The following is a 26,925-nucleotide window of genomic DNA, read 5'->3' on the forward strand; positions in this document are numbered from 1 at the left end:
ATGATACTTGGCCTCAGAGACTTTGCTGGAAATACTTGTAGATTGTGTAAACATTATCGCACGTGGTTCCTCGTTTGGAGGACCGGAGATATATAACCTTGGACAAGGAAGGACATTATTTTTAATGTCGCGTCTGTGTAATTGAATCTAAAACAATGTGAAAAGGTGGCCAATGCAACTTAAAAGACACATTTTACAAACTTGTGTTACTCGTCTAACGATTGTTTGTGGCCAACACAAAAAAGCGTTTTTAATTTACCTTATTATTGAAAATTAATTACTGGTTCATAACAGGATATTTTGCTGCAATACATCCTGTTGCAGATTTCACATTTCACGTCATTCAACATTTTGGTCTGACAAAGTAGCTGTAACATCTCCAAATATATGTTTCATCTTTTTTTTCATATGAGCAGGTAGGCCAGTCACATGTTTACTTGTTAATGGTTCGATTTTCCTTTCATTGCTCCAGAACGTGACTTAACTATTTGAACTCAAGTCTTCCTAAGTCGTGTTTGAATAATGTTCAGTCACAATATATTCTCAATGTATGTTCCTAAAGTCTTCTGGAGTTGTGTTGATCAATGTTCAGTCAGACTGCAAAGTGAATGTTCAATCCTCTTTGAATCTTACAGTTTCGTTTTTAACACTGCTTATCCACAAGTATTCAATCCATTTGGCAAGCTGCATGAAAGGAACCTATAGTCGTGGGTTCGATTTTCCCTGATAAAGTTTCTTGATTGGCATCACCATACCAGTGCTCATCGGTTTCAAAAGAGTCACAATAATCTGACTCACCTCGGGCATTCAAACTGACGCACATATAACCATATAACTGAAATACTGTTCAAGGCAACGTTCAACCCAAGTGATTCAAACTAAACCACAAACTTCTGATAGGCTAATCCCTGGTGATGCTTTAATCTTCCGGTTCCTCCTCCTCCTCTATTGGAAGTTTAATGGAAACTGAACGCCTCTTCCCTTTGTTAAATACAGGCACTTCGTCTTCATCTTTCGAAACAGGTTTGCTCTCAATCGGGCGAAACCTTCTAACCAGTGACGTGTTGGCACTGAATCTGACAGACCGGTGTCTGCGCATGACGAAGTTTTCCGGCACTGACCTGACAACTTCCGGTCGATGGTCCTGACTCCACACCCTCTCAGCGGCTGAAGTTTCCTTTTGTTCAAAAAGTTTCCGTTTCTGAAGGCTCTTCAGCTCAACGACTCTGTTGTCCACAAGGAATGTCCAGACCTGGCTCTTTTTGTCTTTGACCTTTGGTGCCTTTTTGTAAAAGCGCCTTCTGTCAGGAAGGATCACTTGTTTGCTCTTCACATCTCTGACGACGCTACCCTTAAAAGCGTCCCAGTCAGTCTGCTCTTTGTATGACCTAATAAGCACGTCGTCAGTGGGGTACCTGTTTGGAAAGAAAAATATATTATGAATATGCTGAAAATGATAATGGGATGTTAGCATACAGCTTCTATTATGTATGGTGCTGGATTGTATTGTCATCTTTGTAATTGTACAATGGCTCGGTGGCCCCTGTACGAAAATAAACTCTCAAGGTGAGGAAACATATGCTCACCTTTACGCAAATAACCAGGTATCATCACTGTTTGACGGTGATTTATGAACACTGTAAGAGTGAAAGTGTCAAGTTTTCACTAAAACTAATCGAGCCCTTTTAAGAAGCCGATCCCTTGGAAAATTGGTTGGGGAGGGATCAAGCACCATTGGTGTGCCAGAATTCAATGGTTGTGAATTCGAATCCCGGTTTGCCTTGAACCTATTTATTAAAAAAACTTTGATTCTCAAGGGTTCCAATGTTGCGTTTGACCATTGCATAGACCAAGCTTCCTCCCTCGTTGAGCTGACGCTCCTGCCTATAACTGAAATACTCCCCCGGAGTAGACATGTACCCATCCCTAGCTTCAGAGTCGAGATTTCTTGTTGTGTTCTTCCCAGAAAGAAGTGGTGTCATCACTGGTTTTTCACTGGTCAGTTGGTATAACTTCCCTAACCGCTTCTTTTTCTCCCAGTGGCAACTGTTTCTGCACATAATTGAGACGTATTATTCTCTACCGGTTGACGTTTTTGTTTTCTCTTTTTTAAAAGGTTGGTGGAGAGAAGGCGATATTTATCTTCACGTCACAGGAGCGCGACGATAAGCTAACACACATCGTCTTCTCAACATAATCCTTCTACATAACAAAGCAAGGCGACTTAAACAGAAACTGACAGAATACGCCGTTTCAGTACCGTACATCTTTAAGCAATATAAGTTGATCGGGGAGTAGCATACAGGATCAGCAGTCATGCATACAGAAACTCAAGTGAATAGTGCATGTTATGGACAACGGCATGATGTGGTATGGATTGTGCTGGCGTATTTGAGTTAAGACCATTAACATACAATGCAATAGTCGGTGCTCGACTCTGAGAGTGTGGGTTCGAGTCCTGGGGGGGTATCCGAACTGTACTGGTTAAGTGTAATCCCATATATAACGTATGTTATATTTGACCATTTTTTAAATGGTGATGTGTATAGATAGCTTTCATCCGTGACTATAAACCATCAGGAATCCACAAAACTACTCCTATCAATACAGATACCACCTTTGAACGAGCAGGAGCATTGTGTGTCGAGTCGTATATCCCTAATGTCATTCTCATTCACTAATTCTATACAGGAAGCATTGTGGGTATCTGAACATATAATATGTCATCATATTTTAAATTAGCAAAAATAACTACTAAAATTATTTCAGAAAGAACCTTTTACGACATTGATGCCCCGAGACTCCATCCTTTTTAAGTTAAGAGAAAGTTAAGTTAAGAGAAGATGTTCATGTTTAGTGACGCCATCTGAAACATGAGCTCTTGCTGCGAGGTGAGAAGAAATTGTATTAACCTTAAATTCTAATGAAACTGGTAAATTTAGCACCACTGGGTTAATGGGATCTCTGCCATGTCATGTTCATTTCCGTCGCGTTGCCAGGATGCAGCTCGTCTCCTCCAACTTGCAGGCAGGGCGTCAGTGATAATGATGTTAATCGGTGGTTGCCTCAGCAGCAGAAAACATGCAACACCGTTAAACTACACATGTGGCTTTCTTAACGAAAAGGCTGGAGAGGAGTTGGAGTTACAAGTTGGATGAGATCAAATTTAGTACTAAGGCCAGACCAATTTTATTTCTTGCTTTACGGATTTTTGTCCTCAGAAAACCTAAAGGCAGGAGGGAAAAAATCACCAGTCAAAGCAAAACCCACATGAGTTTCCATGTTAACTCTTTTGATTTGTTTATATTAAGTAAACATAAGTTGAGTGATTTAGGTTTCACACTTATTTCAAGAGTATTTAACTTAAGTCACATTTAACAATAAGATTTTTTTTGAGCGGGCTAAGTTAATTTTTGTTATTTTTCTTATCCTTGAAAAACTATTACCTGCGGATCCGTAAAACAAGAAATAAAATTGGTCTTGCCTAATATATAAATGAATAATGTCTCTTGTTGTTTTTTTATAATCTATAGGGACGCAGTGCGAGATATGACAACCACATTTCACTTTGCGGGTCTTGTGTGTGAGCTAGTTAGTTGGTTTGTTGCTTAACACCGCAGCAATATTCCAGCTATATGGCGGCGGTCTATAAATAATCGAGTCTGGACCAGACAATCCAGGTATCAACAGCATAAGCATCGATCTACACAAGTGGGATACGAATGACATGTGTCAACCCAGTCGGCGAACCTGACCACCCGATCGCGTTAGTCGCCTCTAACGACAAGCATGGGTTACTGAAGATCAATTCTAACCCGGACCTTCACGGGTTAATAAAAAACAGACGTCTCCTATGTTTTCACCTGTAAGTCAAACTACGCTGATGGTTCATTTAACTGACTTGTTTCTTATGCAAGGACGTAAAATCTCAGTTACTGTTTGTTAATCACTAATTAAGTTTGGTTCTTGTTTGTAGGAACCAGAAGCTTTGCAGACTCTTCTATTTCGTCTACTGATCAATATATCACATAGCCAGTTCTTTGAATTTTCCAAAGAATTGATTTTAACAATTTCACCACATACGGTCGCTATACTGGTGGTGATGTATGATCCATCTTTTAAGTCGGAGACAGACTACATTCTGGGGAAAATGTCCAGAATGGTAAGCGATCGATCTCTCTACGCGCGATGAGGGCAAGAACATCCTGCCCTGTGATCATTGACCAGTCCATCCAGACCCATTAATTGGCGACTGGACGCCCACATGCAAATTTGTATTTTGACTTAAATTACTCCCGAATCCACTTAAATTGAGGTATGGATTAAAATATATGCACCATCAGAGCAGCATCCATGTAATCACAAGCTAAGGGTTATCGATATCGATCTTCCACAGATCACCGTGCGTGGAGAGAATTCTACAATACAGGTACTTGATCCTCCGATGACAACATCGTGTTTCCATTAGCCTGACATATGTTCATGTAATCCATTTTCGGACAATCAGATTATACGATTGCAATGTCTGGTGAAAAGAACGCGTGCTCTTTATAAATCAAGATTAAAAGAGACCTTTGCTGAAACAGTTATCACAAAGAGACAATCCACTTGTAATCCTGTCGGTTGTGTGCGGTGTCTCTATTTACCAATCAGCGCTTTCTGAGATTACTGTGCATGACAGTGTCTGCAAGCATTGATTTCTTTAAGAACAGAATTTCGACTCCTGTATTACCTAATAGCAAGATGCTATTGCACCGCGTACAGCGGTACTGACAACCTTCCCAAAATTTGCAGAGCTCACGGATTTGCGCGAAGCTGACAATTACTCTGTTATGCGGCCAGGCGCAAAAATTATGCGAAACTGCGTTGACGAGATTTCACGAGATCAGTTAGTTAGTTCAGTGTGATGCCATTGCAAACAAAATTAATTTATCATAGTCTCTGTTAACAGGAGATTTGACTCCGAAGCCATTATGTTAGTAATTCAGTTGGGGGGTTATCTTCTTCACGCAAACATTAACGGCTGCGTCGCAATTTCACGCATTGGAACTTTAGTCATTTCCTTTCGTTTATGGACTTTGTCAACAGTCCCTGATATCAGGGGGATGGCAAATCGTTTACGTAGATAATGCTATGGTGGTAGGAATACGTATAAACGTACAATTACCAAGGCGAGGAAAGATTAATTTAGGTGTTATCCTTTTGGAAACTCGAATCGACATTAAACATAGAACTCGATAATCACCAAACCTGGCTAGTCAGGAAACCATGTTAGTCAGGACACCTCACTACTCAGGAATTCTCGCTGGTCGTATTTCACCAAAAATGATACCTGTCGCAAGTCATGAAATCTCACTTGAAAACATATTCGTGGTGAATCTTGTGAGGAAACCCACTAGTGACTAAAGCTAGCCAGTCTCCAGAGCGATCAGCTTTGGGAAAGAGCAAATATGTAATCCTAAAACGAATAATTATCCCGTCTTCATCATTCGTGTAGGCCGAAACATGTCAATACTGAAGAAAATTTTTCAAAGGCATTTAGAAGTTGGTGTAGTAATACAAGACAAATCATGGATAACAACTTCTCGATGTATTTTTTTACGTTTCTGGGCTAATTCTTGCCCCATTTTCAGGTGGATGAAGAAGGGGCAAGAACTAGCCCAGAAACGTTGTGAAAAATAAATCAAGAAGTTGTTATCCATAAGATTTGTCTTGGATTAATACAGAAGGAACACTAAGTTTCAAGGATTGTCAACTTCTTCATTGCAATGAATCTGACGTTTCGGTGTAGGTACTAACACCGTTATCAAACAAGTGTTAGTAGCTACATCGAAACGTCGCACTCATTGCAATAAAGAAGTTGAATATCCATAGAATTTGGTTTTCCTTCATCGTTACAACTTCTAAAATGCCTCTCAAAGAAGACATGCCAGTACAAATCGGATTTACATGCGTTACAACCATTTTTGGAAAAGCTGGGTGAGGTGGAATTTGTTCATTGCCCATATTCAGCGACGTGTGAGCGGGATTGGTGGTGGAACAGTTGATACGCGGACTGATACGTGTATCCCCCTGTGACGGATGTAACTACACCCTCAACTCACCGTTGTTTGAAGGCCTGGGTGCGGGTGTACTCGAGGGCGGCGGGAGGGGCGAATTGTTGGAAGTGGTCCCTCCTGATCCGTAATATCCTGGCACCCCCACTAACGAGCATGAAAGAGCTGCTTCCCAGGCGCTGATATGGGTTGAGCACGCACGTGAGGTCCTGGAAATAACACAAAACAAGCAGAATTAGAGCATATTCGTATCTTTTAATCAGCACCATCATCATCTTTATCATAGTGTGTTCGATAATTGGTACCATGGTTAATTGGCCCATTGTTATTCGAGAAGAAGTGAGTGAGATGGTTTTATGCTGCCTTTAGCCATATTTCCAGCAATACAACGACGGGGGACACCAGAAACAGGCTTCATACATTGTGCCCATGTGGGGATTCGAACCGGGTCTTCGGCGTCGAGCGAACGCTTTTACCACTAGGCTACCCCTCCGCCGGATCGAGGCAACTTTGTCTGGTCAAGAATTCAATAATGACGATCTAACGCTGCAAACACTAGGTCCCCACAACACAAAATTCTTCGTAAATTATAGACCAACCACACAGTCAGGCCACCAATCTGTTCCTTCCAACAGCAGTGTCACTTGAAGAATCAATACACCTGCACATTTTACCACAAGAAAGCATTAGCATTCGAGATAATCAGGTAAAAACTTTCCCCCTATAATTATAGACCTTCTTTGGAATGTTCATTTTGTTAAATGTGTCTGCAAAGTTGCACCAGCCACGTTTTCTCATATAAATAGCCTCTGAGCACTTTCAAGCATGATTAAGGACAGACGCGACAGAACAAATATAGTTCGTCCCTGTCCAACCTGATATGTCCCCAAGGTTCTCCACACGAGGAAATATGCACGATAATGTTTTCACAATCTGCATGTATTTACAGACAAATTCTCTGAGGCCAAATATCATCCTGTTGCAGACATGTGGTAATTGGGTGTGACGCAAGGAGCGACTATCTCGCCTATGGTTTTATCAAGTTATTCAAACATCAAGGCCATATGCGTGGAGCTCTACTCATAACGAGGATTTGCTTTCTATGAAATAACATAATTTGATGGGAACATAATTAGATTGATTATCCAAAAAGTATGGAATCCCAGACGGAACATTATCGCGGTTTCACGCGTCTGATTGTACATGTTTTGGACGAGGAGACAATGCAGCAATGAGATAATATTTAACCTTGAACGAAGTCACATTGTCGCCCGTTGGTGAAAGAAAAACAATGGATTCAGTCGCGCCAATGAGAAAAACGGGCAACATATCACGTTGTCGCATTGTGGTTAAATTTGACATTTTTTGCTTGCTTTAGTTTGCTTGAAAAGAGTGAGGACATTAATGTACTGTGCACCATGTTAAAATACAAAGGCCAAACACAATCCATTGGCGGATCCAGGGTCGGAACACACACACACACACACCTTGAAAATGAAAAGACCACATTGAAGATTTTTTTGCGTTGGCGGAGCCAATGGGGAAAAAACACTCCCCCCTTACAAAATTCCTGGATCCGCCCATGCAATCAAAGAAGGGGCCTTGAGAATTTTAAACTCGAATTTCTGTTGCTTTTCTAGAAGGAATCTTCGAATTGCCCAGGTTATTAACGTCACGTGACCATTATTGACTTCGGTGAATAGAAAAGAAATGGCGTTTACAAGTGGCAATGAGCAGTTCACCGATCATTCTGAAGAAGATCTCGTTGAAACCAATGTTAAAGAATTACAGGAACAGCAAAAGGTGAAATTATATACGTTATAAATGAATTTCTTTTGACCAAACCCACTGATGGCCCATGGCGAGGTCACTGAGCGTATTAAAAACGAAGCCCCCGGACTCCTTCGTGGGTCAGACCACTTCAAGGCACGGCTCCGGAAGTCATAATTGTTTCGTATAATGACCTCGCCGAGAGTAATTGTTTGTATAGTGTTGCCAAATACTGGGATATGGATAAATATTCACAAACTAGAGATATGTGGATATATATTTACCCGATGGAGGGAAGGAGATCTATATTTACCCGATGGAGGGAAGGAGATAAATATTTACCCGATGGAGGGAAGGCGATATATATTTACCCGATGGAGGGAAGGAAATAAATATTCACTCAATGGAATGATGAGGACATATTCACCTGATGCATGGATAAGAAAATAATTCTCAGTAAATTAACACCTGATCGAGGAATTATGTATATTTCTTTCCAAAATAGAAGTACAATAACTGACAGGACAGATAGGCCTTGAGGTTAATATCATGAACACGGCCACAGGATACGATGACACAGAGTGCGAAACGTTACAAACGGATTATCACGCAAAAGTCTTTGGTAGTATATACAGGTAGACTGAGGGGGTTCGAGGAAAGAAACGATAGCAGGCATAAACGCCTACAACTGGATAGGGTGGACAGGTTCGGTGAAATTGCTGACCGGTTGCCATCGTTACCCGACAGCATTGATCGTTGATCATACTTTCAATCACTGGATTGTATGGTCCAGATTCCATTATTTAAAGGCAGTTGTCATATAACTGTTTGTAGTATTACTTACTTCGGTATTAGACAATAAACTATTAAAAACCAAGAGAGTACACGCTATGTGCAGTGTTACAGAGAAGGACACGATAGGTCACCTCGAAAAACTTCAGACACAGTAGCAAAGAAATATGATGCCTCGAGACCGTCTGAGTGAAATATGGGAATATGCCAATTTCGTTTACATCGATTTAATTATGATCTGCCGTGTATACAACTAATATATCAGCTGATTGTGGTCACCGCTGACCACAGGTTACCAACAAAGCCAGAGTAACTGGCATGTAATCTTGACCAGTATGACATCAAAAGTCAGAACAGCGTGACATGTAGTTTGATTGGATGAGATAGCAACGTGTAAACTGATATGAATGGAGGAAACTGAACGATTTCAGATCAAATTGGGGTTAGTTTATTTATGACTCATTGCTGCAGTGTAGCTCTCCGGAAGACGTATATTTCAACTGAGTGAATTCGTATGATCATATTTAGTAGGGGTGGGTATTGCAGAGAATTTTCATATTGCGATATATTTTAGGATGCGAAAGTATATATTGCGATATGTATTGCAATATATTGCAAGAATTAGTTTTTTAACAAAATACTACTTATAATCGATTTACAAAGCAAAACCACAACAAAATCACTATGCTTGATTAAGCTTTAAAAACACCTTTTAATCAGGAAAAAAAATGAAAAAAAAATGTGAATAATATTTGGCACAAATGAAACAAGGAATATATCCGAAGATTTCCGAGTGTTACGAAGTTTTCCGAATGCATGTCAAAATACCGGAGTTCGATCAGGGTATCGCAATACGTATCGTTTTAACGTCTGAACCGGTAAATACCGGTAAACCGGTTATATTGCGCAGCCCTAATATTTAGTAAGCGGAAACGCTGCGTCCAGTGATCCAAACTACGTGCTACGACTGCTATAGCCCCGGTAGCAATCGACTCCGAATGGCGTACCTCCATACTTGACCTCCGGTCGACGATTGTCGTAAGTATCAAACCACAATTACCTTCATATTTCGGAACTTTTATACGTAGTCTATATCACTTACCCCCATCTTATCCCGCAACACTGACCTGAGATTGTCTTAAATCAGATACATATGAAGTCTTACGACTTTGAATCTTGTTCATCCTTCATCCTTCCGTCATAACAATCACCTACGACATGTCGTAGCTCTCATACTTTAACAATGGCTGACGATAAGGTTTGCCATAGCAGAATACTCGGACAAGAGGTGCTTTGTAACACAGACTGCCGTGGCGAAAGAATGTTTCCTGGGACTGGCGTTACTGCTTATCAAATACCTGTATTGTACTTACAAATATGTCGTGAGGGTCCAGCACGGCAACATGTAGGAATACAAGGTCCGATGTCGTCTTCTCCAGTTTGTCCTTCATGAAGGAGGTCAAGGTCATGTGACCTCTCACAGCTGATAACGCTTTCTTCTTCTCCACCTGTTCCATGGCCTCGATAAAGGCCTTCTGTCTCTGGAATCGGAGCATGGTTCATTTGCATCATCATCAATGTTGAAAATGGACAAGACACAAAGAAGAGCCCATTGTGCCACAATTATCCAGTGTAATGTATCTAAATTATGGATAAGACCCGTGAAAATTCGGGTTAGAATTGGTCTTCAGCAACGCATGCTTGCCGTAAGAGGCGACTAACGGGATCGGGTCTGTGACTTTGTTGACACAAGTCATCGTATCCCATCGATGCTCATGCTGTTGATCACTGGTTTGTCTGATCCAGACTCCATTATTTACAGACCGTGGCCATTTAGCTGGAGTATTGCTGAGAGCGACGTTAAACGGGATAAATAGAATGTTTAACCCCAGACCAATATGAAGTTGGATTTTCCTCTGGTCACATGATATGAAGAATAGACATCCAATCAAATCCCTTTCATGAATGAGATAAATTTTGTTCAAAGTTACAGAGAGAAGCGAAGGATGTTCTGATGTTTCTGAAACGAAGCTGTCATGGTAAATAGGTCTATTTACAGAACAGGGATATAATATGACGGATAAACAAAGGTGACTGAACTTGATAATTTAATGATTTAACAAATTAAACTTTCAGAAATCGTAACGAAAGTTGTCAGATCTAGTCACGCGAATGACAATTATTATTGCATCACTTGAATGGCAGTAATTCGTTTATTGTACGACTTGAACATTTTGGACAAGTGACAACCGTGTGTACGTCTTAGAACCATGCTGATACAAAAGTTAATAGACAAGAAAATACATTGTTTGGATACATTTTGAGTGAGTGAGTGAGTTTAGTTTTACGCTGCACTCAGCAATATTCCAGCTATATGGCGGCGGTCTGTAAATAATCGAGTCTGGACCAGAACATCCAGTGATCAACAGCATGAGCATCGACCTGCGCACCGATGACATGTGTCAACCAAGCCAGCGAGCCTGACCACCCATCCCGGTCATGGGTTACTGAAGATTCATTCTAACCCATTCTACATTTTGAAATGGTAGCAGTAAGTACATGGTCTGTGTGCTGGATGCCAAGAGGTGTGCTCTTCATCAGAGAACATGGAGTAACTGGTACTAACTATTTAGAACAAAAGCCGAAATCGACGCCGAGATTGTGATCTATTAGGGAGTAAGTAGGGTGTGTTTTACGCCGCAGTCCAGCAACATCACGGCGGGAAACAGAAAGAATTAGCTCCATACAGGGAGTGAGTGAGTATGGCTTTATGCTGCTTTTAGCAATATTCCAGCAATATCACGGCGGGGGACACCGGAAATGGGCTTCACATATTGTACCCATGTGGGAATCGAACCCGGGTCTTCGGCGTGACGAGCGGACGCTTTCACCACTAGGCTACCCCACCGCCATAACTTCATACATTGTTTATAGGTTGGGAAGGGACCCGGGCCTGCGGTGTGACGGGCAAACGCTTTAACCACTACGCTGCCCCACCGCCCTAGGTTTTTATCAAAAAGTAAATAGGCTGTCCGTGAGACCATTGATGTCATGGTGCTGTTCTAATATCCTGGGTGCCGTTGTACAAAGCAAGCGTAGCGCTAAGGTGATCGTAACTCCCATACCTTAACATAGACTTACGACTGGCGTAGCGCTAAGGTGATCGTAACTCCCATACCTTAACATAGACTTACGACTGGCGTAGCGCTAAGGTTGCTTTGCACAACGTCACTCAGGTATTTTTGTTTGAGATACCATTAAAATCTTCCTCAGATAGCTGAAGAAAGGTAACTGAATTTGCGATCAATACCGATACAATAATATGGTGTGTGGTGTTAGGTTCAAGATCCGTGTCCGTGAATGAACCAACAAACAGGAAATATTTATGTGGCGCTTCTAACACTTCCAACGCTGCTGTGGTGGCCTGAGGAAACATCACGTCGACTGGGGCTTTCTTTTTTCCAGAGCTTTGAGTGAGTGAGTGAGTGAGTGAGTTGAGTTTTACGCAGCTTTTAGCAATATTCCAACAATATCACGGCGGGGGACACCGGAAATGGGCTTCACACATTGTACCCATGTGGGAATCGAACCCGGGTCTTCGGCGTGACGAGCGAACGCTTTAACCACTAGGCTACCCATCCCCTGCAGAGATTTTGAAACATTAGCATTTGTTTGTAGTTTGTTTGTTTTTTGAAAGAATGATATATAGTTAAAACACAAAAGCCTATCCTTATCCACTTAGATGATGTGAATATAATCCAACAATGACAGAGTTATATGCTTTCAACATTATATTCTTGATCAACCTCTGGTTCTAAAATTGGGGAAATAACGACGGACGTTAATTGGTCTGTCCTTGACTACACGTTTGTTGTCTTTTTAAACATTTTATTGACATAAATGGCAAAACGTGTCCAACTTTGATGCCCTCTCCTTAATACATGAATACAGATATCGATGCACTCATGTTTTAGATTGCGAAGCAGGAAACAGAAGTATAGTTCTATGAAGCAGTTATATGTTTCTCATCGAAGAAAAATATTTACCCTCCCTGTGTCGACATAGTCGAGACCGAGCGAGCCCAGCAGTTTCTCCTTCGTCGAGCTTGGTCCCTGCATTTTAGACTGGCGCCTTGTCTTCTCTTGAACTGGCGGAAAATACCAAATAAAAGTCAGTGAGAGAATATTGAGCGTCGCATTGGCAATATTCCAGCTCTATCGATGATAACACAACGATGATAACACACTGCCACGCTATAGAATGTATAAACTCGAAAATTTTATTTCACCCAGAAAATTGAAACGGTATCAAAACGTCACAAGGCCAAACTTCTGCGAGCTTATGATATAATATCATACCCGCAGTCTGGTTCCGTGTCTTTGCAGAGCCAGCGCTACAGTGTGAAATAGACATTAAAGTGTTTACTTCTTTTGGCCGGACAGTCAATACGAAAACCCGCAAATTCGGTACACATCACCTCTCTCCCTCCGGAACGATTCCGTGAGTAACGGGAACATAAGATTACTGAATTAGGAAATATTTCAATTCTTGCGATTTCATTGAGAATGGTTCTGTACGGATTAACAAGGTGTCCCTATTGAAACGTAAGTTGTTAGGACGAGCCTTTGTGACATTGGCAGTGTTGACAGAGCGTAAATTGATGTACAATAAACTACGTTTATAACGAACTCGTTTATAACGACCTGACGGATATAACGAAGTAAATTTAGTGATCCCCAGAAGTTCGTTATAACCGTACGGGGCGGTGGGGTACCCTAATGGTTAAAGCGTTGGCTCGTCACGCCTTAGACCCGGGTTCGAATACCCATATGGGTACAATGTGTGAAGCCCATTTCTGGTGTCCCCCGCCTTTATGTTGCTGGAATATTGCTAAAAGCGGCGTAAAACCAAACTCAGTCAGTCAGTCAGTCAGTCGTTATAACCGTACGCGTAGTTCACCGTATCTAGATCAGAACTGCTATCTTCAGTCACACATTTACCTGATTTGGATTCCGGGAAACTGCCGAGCAGGTCCAAAATTTCGTCCGACAGCAAAACAGTCGATCGGCGTCTGATGGCAAGGGCAGATAACTCCTCTTTCTTGTCCATCTCGAGACATCGGATTACTTGACAATTCCCCTAGAGATGTTTAAAATAACACATTGTATAGTAATCCAGTCAGAGTTTCATTTGCTTAAACCCTACGTGTATAAGAGGAAATACATTTCACATCTCCGTTTTATAGCCGTATGAAGCATACCTACCAGCTCTCACGCCTTTGGCTTGCGTGGGACTCGATCTCACGACAAACTGATTAATCTCAAGCCAAGCTTTAGCATGCCGATTTTCAACACTAAAAATCAAACAAATATTTCGAATACATCGTTTTAAGTGAATGTTCTTCGGTTTCGCGCCCCTGAACCCACGACCAGGTTCCATCAAAAGCCCGGACAAGGCGGGCGGCCATTAGACCCCGCCATCTGAACCTTTTAGTCTCTTGGGCTTGGAAGCTCAAGAGAAGGGTATTTTATCATTATTACAGGTAATTTGTAAACTAGTTTCAGGGACATGAATAGTGAGATACGAAAACCGACATGCCTCCTCCGTTACCACTCGACCCTTTCCGTAACCAACAACAGGACTCGATTAGCTTCACATATATGTGCGAAATTATGTTAACCTAATCAGTGAGCGCTCATGAATTCAAGTACTGTGGTCATACAAATGCTGGTAGACTAACAACTAGTCTCTGAAATGAACATATTTTACTGAAAAAAGGCTCATAGTGGAAAAATCAAAATATAATAAAAAGGAGCCCTGAAACTTTATTTATTTTCAGAAAATCTAGACTTGCCACATTTTCTAGACGTGCGTGGGATTTCTTGGATATATTTGCTTCAGGGTTTGTATGACAGACTAAAATGCTGGAAGCAGTCCTTTACTTATAGCTATGTCCGTTTACACTTAGACGAAACCAAGTCACAGAAAGATCTACGAGTTGGTGCCGAATATGCTTGACCTGACCAAGCAAATGTTACTTTAGTCCAGGAGGAGAATCTCAAAAGGGGCCTAGAAATAGGATTTCGTAGCCTCCCCAGTACTGATTTTGTTTGACACTATTTTCAGTTAGTATGATGTCTTGGGCTCATGAAAAGGCCTGTAATACTCTCAGATTGTGGTATCAGGTCTTTTTTACAGGCCATTATATGTGGTGGGGGTCTGGGGGCATTTTCGTCACATTTGGTTTGCTGCCCGACAACACCTCAAAGTTAATCATTAATAGTTTTACTACTATCAATCTGATCGCTTTCATTTTGACTTCTGTGTACTGCTAAAGGATGTAGAAATTATTTGACATAATTTTGTATTGTAAAAAAAATCAAAATGGCCGCCATTATGGCCGCCATTTTGTTTTGTCGTGTTTTGCCTTCTCAAGCACTTAAATCTACATAAAATGAACACCGAATGTTTCCATTTACATCCAAAGTTGATACTTTTGATGTGTTTTGACACTTGTTTCTCCTAGAATGATGGCTTGGGCACAAAACAAGTCATTTTGTATGGTCATAGCATGGTAATTTAATGATCTACAGCTTATTCTTTGAGACAGGGGGTATTTTGGCATTTCTCAGACTTTTTCATGGAAATGTGTCAGAGTGATTTATTTAATGGCAGTTAACATTATTTTGTTACTAAAACAAGTTGTTTTGGTTTTTCTCTTTACTTCTAGAGTGACAGGCATGTTATTAGGAATGTTTACATATTACCCAGAATTCAAAATGGCCATAAAATGGCCGCCATTGTAGTTTAACTACATATACTTAGTGGAGGACTAAATTTGTACTGATATGAAATCCAAACAAATCATTTAGTGTCTAATGTTGAATACAGTATAGGAATAGAGCTAAATTTCAATGATAGGGTCAATCAAAGCTTCACACTCCTAAAATATTTGATGAAATAACATTATCCAAAAGTGTTTGAAAACTATGCTGCATGGCCGATAACTAAGTCTAAGCTTTGGTTTTAGGCATTCAAATTGTTCTATCAGATAACTCTTAATCACTTTTGATACATCCATAAGCTTGCAATTAACCCTCTTTTTCACTTTCTTTCATTTCATATGTTACTTCATGTCACAATCGGACCTGCAGAGATCCGGGTTAGAATTGATCTTCAATAACCCATGCTTGTCGTAAGAGGCAACTGACGGGATCTGGTAACGTTGTCAGGCTCGCTGACTGGGTTGACACATGTCATCGTATCTCAATTGCACAGATTGATGTTCATGCTGTTGATCCCTGGGTTGTCTGGTCCAGACACGATTATTTACAGACTGTCGCCATATAGATGGAATATTGCTGAATGCAGTGTAAAACTAAACTCACTCACTCAATCATGTCAGAATCGGAGTCATCTACTGGCAACAAGTCAAATGTGTTCGGGCAACAATCATCTGCCATACAAAAAGACATGCCTATGTGCACACTATATCATTCTTTCTGCTGGCATGCTGACTTTTTGCATTTACACGATGTCAGTTCAACCAATCCACGGGGAGCAGGATCTCTCGACATCAGAATAGGATAAGCTGACCATCACAAATGCTCCAACCATGTTAAACAGATTGGGGCAGAGCAAAGGGATAACATCATAGGTAGTCGATTGAACTCTTCCAGGACAAACTTGTGGTCACCTTTACAACGTCTGAACCTGAAAACCTTTTCTACATTGATTCCACAAAAGGCTGTAAAGCCCAGGGATGAGAAGCTTCACACAACAAATGGATGACAATTTGGATGTTCAAGAAACACTCATTATATCTTGTGGCCAGTTTCTGAGTTCTATGCATGTACCAAATAATCCAGTGATGTCTGTAGATGACACAAGATATTGAATGAAAACCTCCCACCAACATCCAACAGTCTAAAACATCACATTGAAAGAGTAAACTACCAAGTCCATGTTTGGAAACAGTCTCTGCAACCAATCATGAACATTCCTTCACCAGTTGACCATGGTTGGAGCATTTGTGATGGTCAGCTTATCCTATTCTGATGTCGAGAGATCCTGCTCCCCGTGGATTGGTTGAACTGACATCGTGTAAATGCAAAAAGTCAGCATGCCAGCAGAAAGAATGATATAGTGTGCACATAGGCATGTCTTTTTGTATGGCAGATGATTGTTGCCCGAACACATTTGACTTGTTGCCAGTAGATGACTCCGATTCTGACATGAGTGAGTGAGTGAGTTTAGTTTTACACTGCATTCAGCAATATTCCAGCTATATGGCGGCAGTCTGTAAATAATCGTGTCTGGACCAGACAATCCAGGGATCAACAGCATGAACATCAATCTGTGCAATTGAGATACGATGACATGTGTCAACCCAGTCAGCGAGCCTGACAACCAGATCCCGTTAGTCGCCTCTTACGACAAGCATGGGTTATTGAAGGTCAATTCTAACCCGGATCTTCACAGGTCCGATTCTGACATGAAGTAACATATGAAATGAAAGAAAGTGAAAAGGAGGGTTAATTGCAAGCTTATGGATGTATCAAAAGTGATTAAGAGTTATCTGATAGAACAATTTGAATACCTACAACCAAAGCTTAGACGTAGTTATCGGCCATGAAGCATAGTTTTCAAACACTTTTGGATAATGTTATTTCATCAAATATTTTAGGAGTGTGAAGCTTTGATTGACCCTATCATTGAAATTTAGCTCTATTCCTATACTGTATTAAACATTAGACACCAAATGAGTTGTTTGGATTTCATATCAGTACAAATTTAGTCCTCCACTAAGTATATGTAGTTAAACTACAATGGCGGCCATTTTGGCGGCCATTTTGAATTCTGGGTAATATGTAAACATTCCTAATAACATGCCGTCACTCTAGAAGTAAAAGAGAAAACAAAACAACTTGTTTTAGTAACAAAAAATAATGTTAACTGCCATTAAATAAATCACTCTCACACATTTCCATGAAAAGTCGGAGAAATGCTAAAAATACCCTGTCTCAAAGAATAAGCTGTAAAACATTAAATTACCATGCTATGACCATACAAAATGACTTGTTTTGTGCCCAAGCCATCACTCTAGGAGAAACAAGTGTCAAAACACATCAAAAGTATCAACTTTGGATGTAAATGGAAACATTCGGTGTTCATTTTTATGTAAATTTAAGTGCTGAGAAGGCAAAACACGACAAAACAAAATGGCAAAATAATGGCGGCCATTTTGATTTTTTCAAAACAAAATTATGTCAAATAATTTCTACATCCTTTAGCAGTACACAGAAGTCAAAATGAAAGTGATCAGATTGATAGTAGTAAAACTATTAATGATTAACTTTGAGGTGTTGTCGGGCAGCAAACCAAATGTGACGAAAATGCTCGCAGACCCCCACCACATATAATGGCCTGTAAAAAAACCTGATACCACAATCTGAGAGTATTACAGGCCTTTTCATGAGCCCAAGACATCATACTAACTGAAAATAGTGTCAAACAAAATCAGTACTGGGGAGGCTACGATTTGAAATTTTTCAGCTGCCTCCTCCTGGACTATTTCAAGCAAACCATCATCATCATTATAATAGTTTAAAACAGGTTAAAATATGTTAAAAGGAGAAACTGTCGAGTGCTTCAGTTGACGCTCATGATCACTGGATTGTTTGGTCAGACTCGGGACTTGGTCGAATATGCCATTGTATCCCAACTGTGTAGACAGTTGGACATGCTGTTGGTCTCTGGATTGTCTGGACCGGACTCGATTATTTACAGACTGCCGCCATTTAGCTTGAGTATTGCTGAGTGCGGCGTTAAACAACAAGCAAACAAAAAAAGAGGACTGTACTTACCTCAATACAGACGTAGATCCACTCTTCTCTCACACTGTCGGGTACAATGACTTTATTAGTCTTGTACTGAAAACACAATTAGATGTGGAGTTATATATACCACTAATACAAACATGGTCAATGATGGTGCGCTGTCACGTCAGCCCATTGAAGCGTAATATTCGATGACTTTCACTCTCTACATTCACCCTGAAAATATTATGCACAGCTAAACATATGTTTCTATAGGGAATGGCCATTTTTATATCGTACCTATATATATTTTCATTTCAGAAACGTTTGTTTTGTATAACATACATATATGTTATATATTGTACATATACAGCAAACGAATAATAATATTTAATTGAATGCTATGTTTCTGTTTCATGCAATAGTTATCTTAGATGTCTGAGCTTTCTTTGCTGCGTGAAAATATTTTCAAAGAGTATATGGACGTTGAGGTACATATGAAACAGCTAAGTAGAGTGAGGTGGTGCTTCTGCTTTCTGGAATATTCAGTCGAGTTGTACATCATATGAAGCAGCTATAAGGCATCAAAGGTGGATCGGAGTGATATGAGTTTAGTTTTATGCCGCTTTCTGGAATATTCCAGCAATATCTCGAGGACACCAGAAATGGGCTTCACACATTGTATCTATGTGGGGAATCGAACCCGGGTCTGCGGAGTGACGATCGAACGTTTTAACCTCTAGGCTAACCCGTCGCCCCTGTTTCCAAGTAATTACCGGACCCCTTGCTGGGAGCTGTCTCTGTTGTCACTGACAGGTATCAACAGATGGCGGACAGGTAAGCCAGGAGAAATTGATTGCATTAACAGATGTTGTACATTAACAGATACAAGCACATACATAAATGTTTTCTTCTAAAACGTATATATAAATGTTGAATTAAATGTTATAGTATGTATGTCTCCAAAGTCATATACTTTATACAATATATACATTGTGTGTATGTTTTTGAATGTGAATGTTTTTGTATCTGTTAATGCACATCTGATAATACAATGACGTTCGTCTATTTGTTAACGGGCGAGCAGTATTATTATATAGAAACTGGTAGATATATAAAGAAACCCCAAAACTCAAGATTGTGTGAAATGTGTTCCTGTAACTATGTAGAAAATGAGTACCACTTTTTACTGATTTGTACTGCCTATGATGATCTACGTAAACGTTTTAACCCTGTCGATGTTTTCACCCATCCAACCTTGTGTAAATTTAATCGACTGATGAGTAATGCTACTCCTCTTGTTTTAAGAAATCTTGCCATGTTCATCTTCCATGCTAACAATCGTCGTCGCTGCAGCTTGAAGGCTGCCAGTGTATAACGTTGTACCATGGGCCGATGGCCTACATTCACATGAATAAAGACTATACTGTGATGGGAATGGAACCCGGGTCTTCAGCGTGACGAGCGAACACTTTAACCACTGGGCTACCCAACCCACATTCGCTACCCCCATACTTAAACGTTTTGTGAAAACAAAGACACAAACGTAACAAGTATACGTCCCGACTCACGTCTTGTATCTGGGCAGTCAGGGCGAGGTTCCTCTTGGCACTTTCGCTCCACCACTTGGGGTTGAATAGATGCAGTTTCCTGGAAATACGAATGCAAAGGACGGTGAGTCTTCCACGAAGTATCAGACCAATAGCAGATAGTGCTTTGCCGCTTTAAGCAACGTTCTATAAATATATCATGTCATAGTATATATTATGTCATTGATCAATATTCTATCAATATCAAGATCAATAGTCTGGCAATATCATATTCAATATTCGATCAATACCAAGATCAATATTCCTACAATATCACGATCAACGTTCTATCAACATCATGATCTTCTATCAATATCGTGATCAATATTCCAACAATAGCACAATCGATATTTCTGTAATATCACGATCAATATCCCATTCGATGAGTGTCACGATGTATATTCTATGCAATATCGATGTTCCCGTGATTCCATAATCAATATTCTATAAATATATCTATCAATGTTATATCCGTATTACGATCAATGATTTGTCAATATTAAGATAACATTTTATCACCAAACGTGACATTAACAGTTCCCGAAAAAAATACCATTCAAATATACAATGAATATGTCAATGTGTCACGTGTTACGAAGAGACACGAACACCATGTCGGAAATTCGAGCCTTGACGGCGAATATCAACATGTCCACTGGAAGTCTGTTGTCATGTTTCGAGGTCACTCACTTCATAATCTGCTCTTTCTCTTCAAGCTCAATCTCGAAGATTCTCGGACACACGTGCGAGAAGACATTCTTCTCGACCACCAGCAGCTCACAGGTTTCCCTGACAACGATGGTTGCAGTACGCCGGATGTCTTGGAGGAGGGCCAGTTCCTGGAAGATACGAGCAAATGACACTTAAACACTCGCATAGTTTCAAAACAGGATACCGCCGTGAACTGACTAGGTTTAGTTTGCTTGTTGTTTAACCTCACACTCAGCAAATTGCTATTACAGCTATAAATATGGTGCCTGTGGACCAGACAATACAGTGATCAACAGCATGAGCATCGAGCTACGCAATTGGGTTACGATGACGTGCGTCAACCAGGTCATTGAACCTGACCACCCGATCCCGTTAGTCGCCTCATACGACAAGCATGGGTTGCTGAAGACCAATTCTAAGCCGGATCTTCACGGATCGGACTGAATAAGTACCTAGAATTTGTAACATGGCAACGGTATTAGATCCCGGTCGGTGTTGAGGTTGTCATCCCCTGGTTTTTGATGGTCAAGACCTGAATCAAGACATTTTCATGGTCAGTGCCGTAGTGGAATCATGAAGATTATGGATTCAGGATTATTCAAATACGCTGCATATCATTAGGAAATGTAGAGTTTTATTTATAGGACGACTGAGATATCATTGTGTGATTTAAACATAATGCTTAGACGGCGGTGGGGTATCCTAGTGGCTAAAGCGTTCGCTAGTCACGCTGAAGATCCTAGTTCGATGCTCCAAATGAGTACAATGTGTGAAGTCCATTTCTGTGTCTCCCGTCCTTATATTGCTGGAGTATCGTTAAAGGTGGTGTAAAACCATACTTGAAGATCTGTAAAATTATCTCTATTGCATGCACTATCGGGTTTGTCATTACGAATATACTTCCAAACGTTGACCCTAACTACTGACCCCAAATGAATCGCCTTTAGTCAACACGGCTTCGTTCTTGACGAACAACTTTCCATTAGTGCCCGTCTCCATGACGTTGACAAACACAGACCCGGAATAGATGAGGTAGAAGTTCTGTCCTACGTGACCTTGTCTGATTATCACACGGCCCTCCTGGAAACTAAATAAAAATATGCCTGAATATTTTGCGAGAAGTGAAAATATACTAAAGAAAATAAGTTAGCCTTTTATTTGTTAAGACATGTACAACTTATTGATTTCATTGGGCGGTGGGGTAGCCTATTGGTTAAAGCGTTGGCTCGTCACGCAGAAAACCCGGGTTCGAATCCCCACATGGGTACAATGAGTGAAGCCCATTTCTGGTGTCCCCGCCGTGATGTTGCTGGAATATTGCTCAAAGCGGCGTAAAACCAAACTCAGTCAGTCAGTCAGTATTGATTTCATTTGATCTACGAACAAGTAAGTAAATGATGTTAGCATGATAAAACTGAAGCACTTTGATCACAATGGTAAAAACAATGGGGGTTTGTAGCACTGTAACAACTATTTCTTCTATCCGAAGAGGGGCGGTGGGGTAGTCTAGTGGTTAAAGCGTTGGCTCTGTCACGCCGAAGACCCGGGTTCGAATCCCCACATGGGTACAATGAGTGAAGCCCATTTCTGGTGTCCCCCGCCGTGATGTTGCTGGAATATTGCTAAAAGCGGCGTAAAACCAAACTCAGTCAGTCAGTCTACCCGAAGAGACAGTCCTGTAGGGCTGACCATCGATATATATAATAGAGATCGATTATTAATCAATATCGGAGACGTAACTTTGAAAAAAATACCACATGCCTGAAAGAGATGAATAAATACGAGAGAAACAAATAAAGGAACACAGTATTCCTTTCATATTTTCCAGTTTTCATCACCAGCTTTGAATAGCGCCGTGGGAGGAAATCTGAGAATAAATAGAGGAACACTGCCATGAAGTGGTGATCCCTTATTTGTTTGCCTCGGTATATTTCACATCACTGGTGAGTGGTGACATGTTTTTCCATGGGTAATAACAAAACAGCGTCTGAACATAATTTAGAAGCAGACCACGAATAAAGTCCTAAATTTGTGTATTGTATGAGGAAATTAAATTTTTTTTACTACCACAAAAGTTGAAATACGATATTATCGGTTACACAATTTTTATATCAATAAACATGAATAATATTTCCGATTATCGATCATTAGATAGCCCTACAATCCTGTCTCCCCTTGGTCGTGTATGGTCAAAAGTGATAAAACAGAAAATATTTCCTCGAGAGAGATTCCAAGTTCGAATAGGCCTCGTGTAAGCAGACAGATTCGATCAGTCAGGTTCGATCACTTGGTTGATCGCGAGTCTTGTAATATGAGGACATATTTCTCATAACATCAAGTTTGGTCAGACCGAAGTCATGATCATATACCTGGAACATTCTTCGAACGGAATAATATAATACGAAAGAATATGAAACCATTCACTAATGTCACTTACCACATGTAGGAAAATGTCTTGCACAGAGAATTTTGGATTTTCTCCGTGAACTTGTCAAAGCTCCTCATTCCCTTTAACAGTGTGTGGAGCTTGCGACAGTCGATATCATCTCTCACTTCCGGGTTCTTCTGTAGGATGTCTATCGACCACATGGGTAGTTTCTCGATGGCCTGAACGTGTTGAAGAAAACCGGCTGACAATTGAGATACCTTTGCACATACTGACTCAAGACTATCGTGGGACTGATGCACATAATGCAGCAACCCAAATAGTTACTGGTGAACACGGTAGAGCTGACCGAGGTCACTGCCACTTTGAACAATATTTCGGTTCCATTATGACATATCGTTTGTTTGTTTATTGTTTAAACCCACACTCAACAATATTCCACCTGTATAGCGGCGGTCTGTAAATAATCGAGTCTGGGCCAGAATATCCAGTGATCAACCAAGTCAACCTGACCACCCGATCAGCGTTCGAAATAATCGCCGACAATGTTATTGTATCGGGCCGGCAGTTTCAAATATTTGCAGGCCCTTGTGGCCTTCACTAAATTATCTGGGGTTTTTTCAACTTTAATCTTTCCCATAATTTTTTCTTTATTAACGTTCCGGAATCATCCATTATCCACTATGTTACGATAGATTACAGTTTCACTTCCTGGTATTTCAGCGCTTTGCTCATGTGAATATCAGCACCAGTCTTCAACAAAAAAAACCTCTCTGCGCCATAGGCTTCGCTAATTGATTTTGCAGAAATACATGTAGTGTGAAACTGATTACACTGTAGTCTATTTTGGTTTGACTTCAACAAATTGTGCCTGCAGATTTTATTCAGGGCCTGTAGATTTTAACGCCTGCAGGCGACAGCAGGCCCTGATGGCCAACTGGCAAATTAAAGTATTGCAAACACCGCACCCGATCCCGTTAGTCGCCTCTTACGACAAGCATGGGTTGCTGGACACGTATTTTAACCCGGATCTTCACAGATTAGGTGCAGTTAGGACCTAATTAAGCAGCTTATTCATGATTTGAAACTGTTCCTAAGAGTGAGTTTTCTATAACCCCGGGTTGTACACTACTCCACAACATTGTGTTTACCCGCTCTCTTGTGAATACCGATACGTTGAAGGCCAGTTTATGTGGATCTTTGTCGCTGTACAGAGCCTGCCATTGTATTTCAGCTGCAGACTTCGTGGTGAGGCTATCGGTGTTGGCCGAGATAGCTTTGAGCATGTGCACAAGGGTCGTGACGATGCTTCCCACCATTCTGAACTTCCGGTAAGCCTATGTAAAGAAGGAAACAACCAATTGTAGAATGGATAACTGAAATGTAGTTGTCGCGGATTATTGTTACCAGAAGTGATTCTATATCCTTATATTCATCCAGTTTCAAATATATTTAAGGGCACATTTGCTTACGACATATTTGACTGATTAGTGTTTACGGCGCCATAAATACTTCTTCGCTAAAAACGTCAGTGTATCAGCACCCTCCTGTATAGAGAGTGAGTGAGTTGGTTTTACGCCGCTTTTAGCAATATTCCAGCAATATCACGGCGGGAATCACCAGAAATGGGCTTCACACACTGAACCCATATGGGGAATCGAACCCGGGTCTAAGGCGTGACGAGCGGCCAGGCTACTCACCGCCCTCCTAGTGTGTAAGCTCTGAAAAGCACATCAATGTCTTAACTAAAAAAGATATAGCACACTCACATCTGTTTTAGGCTTCTTCTCAAATGACTGTAAAACTCTTCGTTGTCTTATATAGTTGAGAACTCTCTTTCTGAACCTTCTACACTTTCTACCGGTCAGCAAGCCATCGCCTTCCTCCCCTTCGCCGTCGAGTAGATCTATAGGTGCAACGTCACCATCGCCCTGATACAACGGCAGGATCTCATTGGTCAGGACATTCGGGCAGATGGACGCTCTGGAGTCCAGAAGATACCTCATCCTGCGAGACACGTATGCAGATGTTGCGAGACTGCCCTTGCCGGTTGGTACATCCGGAGCCACAGTGTGTGGCCGTCGACCGTTAGATGACCGTCGTCTGGACTGGGCCCGTCTGACTCGTGTGGTGTGAGGTCGGTTGTCTGCAGCCCCAAACTCTGTCAGTAGCCATCATGACATCGTCCATTGAGTGGGGATGAAGATTAACCGGCGTCTTCGACGTCTCACATTCTGGCAACTTCACACCTGTTTCTGATGGGTTAGTTTCGTGGACCCTCCCGTCTTTTGAAAGAAAAGATAGTTTAAAACGAGGTGATTTTGCAGAGGAGGAACAGAAAGACCGTAGTTTTGGATCACATGATTTGGATCGTCTACCCTTGGCGCTGGTGGTCCATCTAATCCCGTCCGGACTATAGGTGTTCCTGAGATATTCTGAGGACGACAACAGGAGACAGTCTCCAATAGCCGTTACAAGGCCTCGGCTCGGTGTTTGGGTGGTTTGTGCCCTTGATGCTGTAAGTGACCGCTCAGGAATATGACTTGTTTCTTCGTCGTCATCAGAAAACGACAGATCCTCTTCGTCTGTGTCCTCAAACTGGTCGTCATAGTCACATGTTTCGATGTGTGCGCGGGATGGAGGGGGAGGTAACTCTATATTTATGTATTTGATGTTGTAGACTTTCTTTGGTTGGGGAATCAGATCCAGGCAGAAGCGGTTGTAATCCCAGACAGCAGTAGTTGCCATAGTGATCGTAGGTACTGCAATTACCAAAACATAGTAATAATGTAGTAGCACACGGCCTCTCTCTCTCGTTATCCATCTTATAATACCATATCTCTCTCCTCACATCTCACACGCTCCATCTTATAATGCCCTCTCGTTATATATACCATCTCTATCTCTCTCGTTATCCATCTTATAATACCATCTCTCTCTCTCGTTATCCATCTTATAATACCATCTTTGTCTCTCTCTCCTCTCCTCGTTATCCATCTTATAGTATAATACCATCTCTCTCTCTCTCTCTTTATCCATCTTATAATCCATCTTATAATACCATCTCTCTCTCTCGTTATCCATCTTATAATCTCTCTCTCTATCCATCTTATAATACCATCTCTCTCTCTCTCGTTATCCATCTTATAATACCATCTCTCTCTCTCTCGTTATCCATCTTATAATACCATCTCTCTCTCTCGTTATCCATCTTATAATACCATCTCTCTCTCTCGCTATCCATCTAATAATACCATCTCTCTCTCTCTTTCTCTCTCTCTCTCTCTCTCTCTCTCTCTCTCTCTCTCTCTCTCTTTCCATAAATTCATTATTTCTGAATGTGGCGTAAATCTAAACTCACTCCACTCACTCACTTTCTTAACGTGACCGATGGTTTGCTTTAAATTATATAAATTAAGAAACATCAAACATTAATACATGTATGTTCGTCAGAAAACAGGTCCATGTGACATACATTTGCCTGCAAAATAATATGAGATGCTTTATAGTTGATTTTACACCCAAAAACAATGTAAAACGTTATGTGAACGTTTTGAAACCAATCGGGACAGTAAATACATGCTTACTACTCTGATTGACATGTAGAAAGTTCCATGGATATACAACTTGTTTGATAACGGCGTTAGCAGCTACACCACCGGGAAGGTCGCTTACATTAATAATAAAGAAGTGAATGTATATCCATAGACCTTTCCCCATCGTTGAACGCATGCTTCACTCAGACCAGTACACTCCGTTAGCCCACACACGTCCTATTACCTGGCAATTAAGGACGAAGAAAC

The 26,925-nt window shown here is 40.9% G+C and overlaps 1 protein-coding gene across 1 annotated transcript; it reads right to left on the minus strand.

Annotated features, from left to right (window-relative positions):
• Positions 1-919: 919 nt before the first annotated feature.
• On the minus strand, positions 920-25,870 carry LOC124290427 (cyclic nucleotide-binding domain-containing protein 2-like). Its single transcript, XM_046727127.1, has 13 exons — positions 25,501-25,870; positions 24,892-25,283; positions 24,274-24,459; positions 23,174-23,343; positions 21,664-21,823; positions 20,716-20,864; positions 20,008-20,086; positions 18,485-18,550; positions 13,619-13,757; positions 12,665-12,765; positions 9,992-10,159; positions 6,105-6,265; positions 920-1,415 (listed from the first exon to the last, which is right to left on the minus strand). Exons 1-13 carry the CDS (start codon positions 25,868-25,870, stop codon positions 920-922), a joined length of 2,637 nt encoding a protein of 878 aa, XP_046583083.1.
• Positions 25,871-26,925: the final 1,055 nt, after the last annotated feature.

The sequence above is a fragment of the Haliotis rubra genome, unplaced genomic scaffold (genome assembly GCF_003918875.1).
Source record: "Haliotis rubra isolate DU_JTF1 unplaced genomic scaffold, ASM391887v1 Scf465, whole genome shotgun sequence".
Classification (NCBI taxonomy): domain Eukaryota; kingdom Metazoa; phylum Mollusca; class Gastropoda; order Lepetellida; family Haliotidae; genus Haliotis; species Haliotis rubra.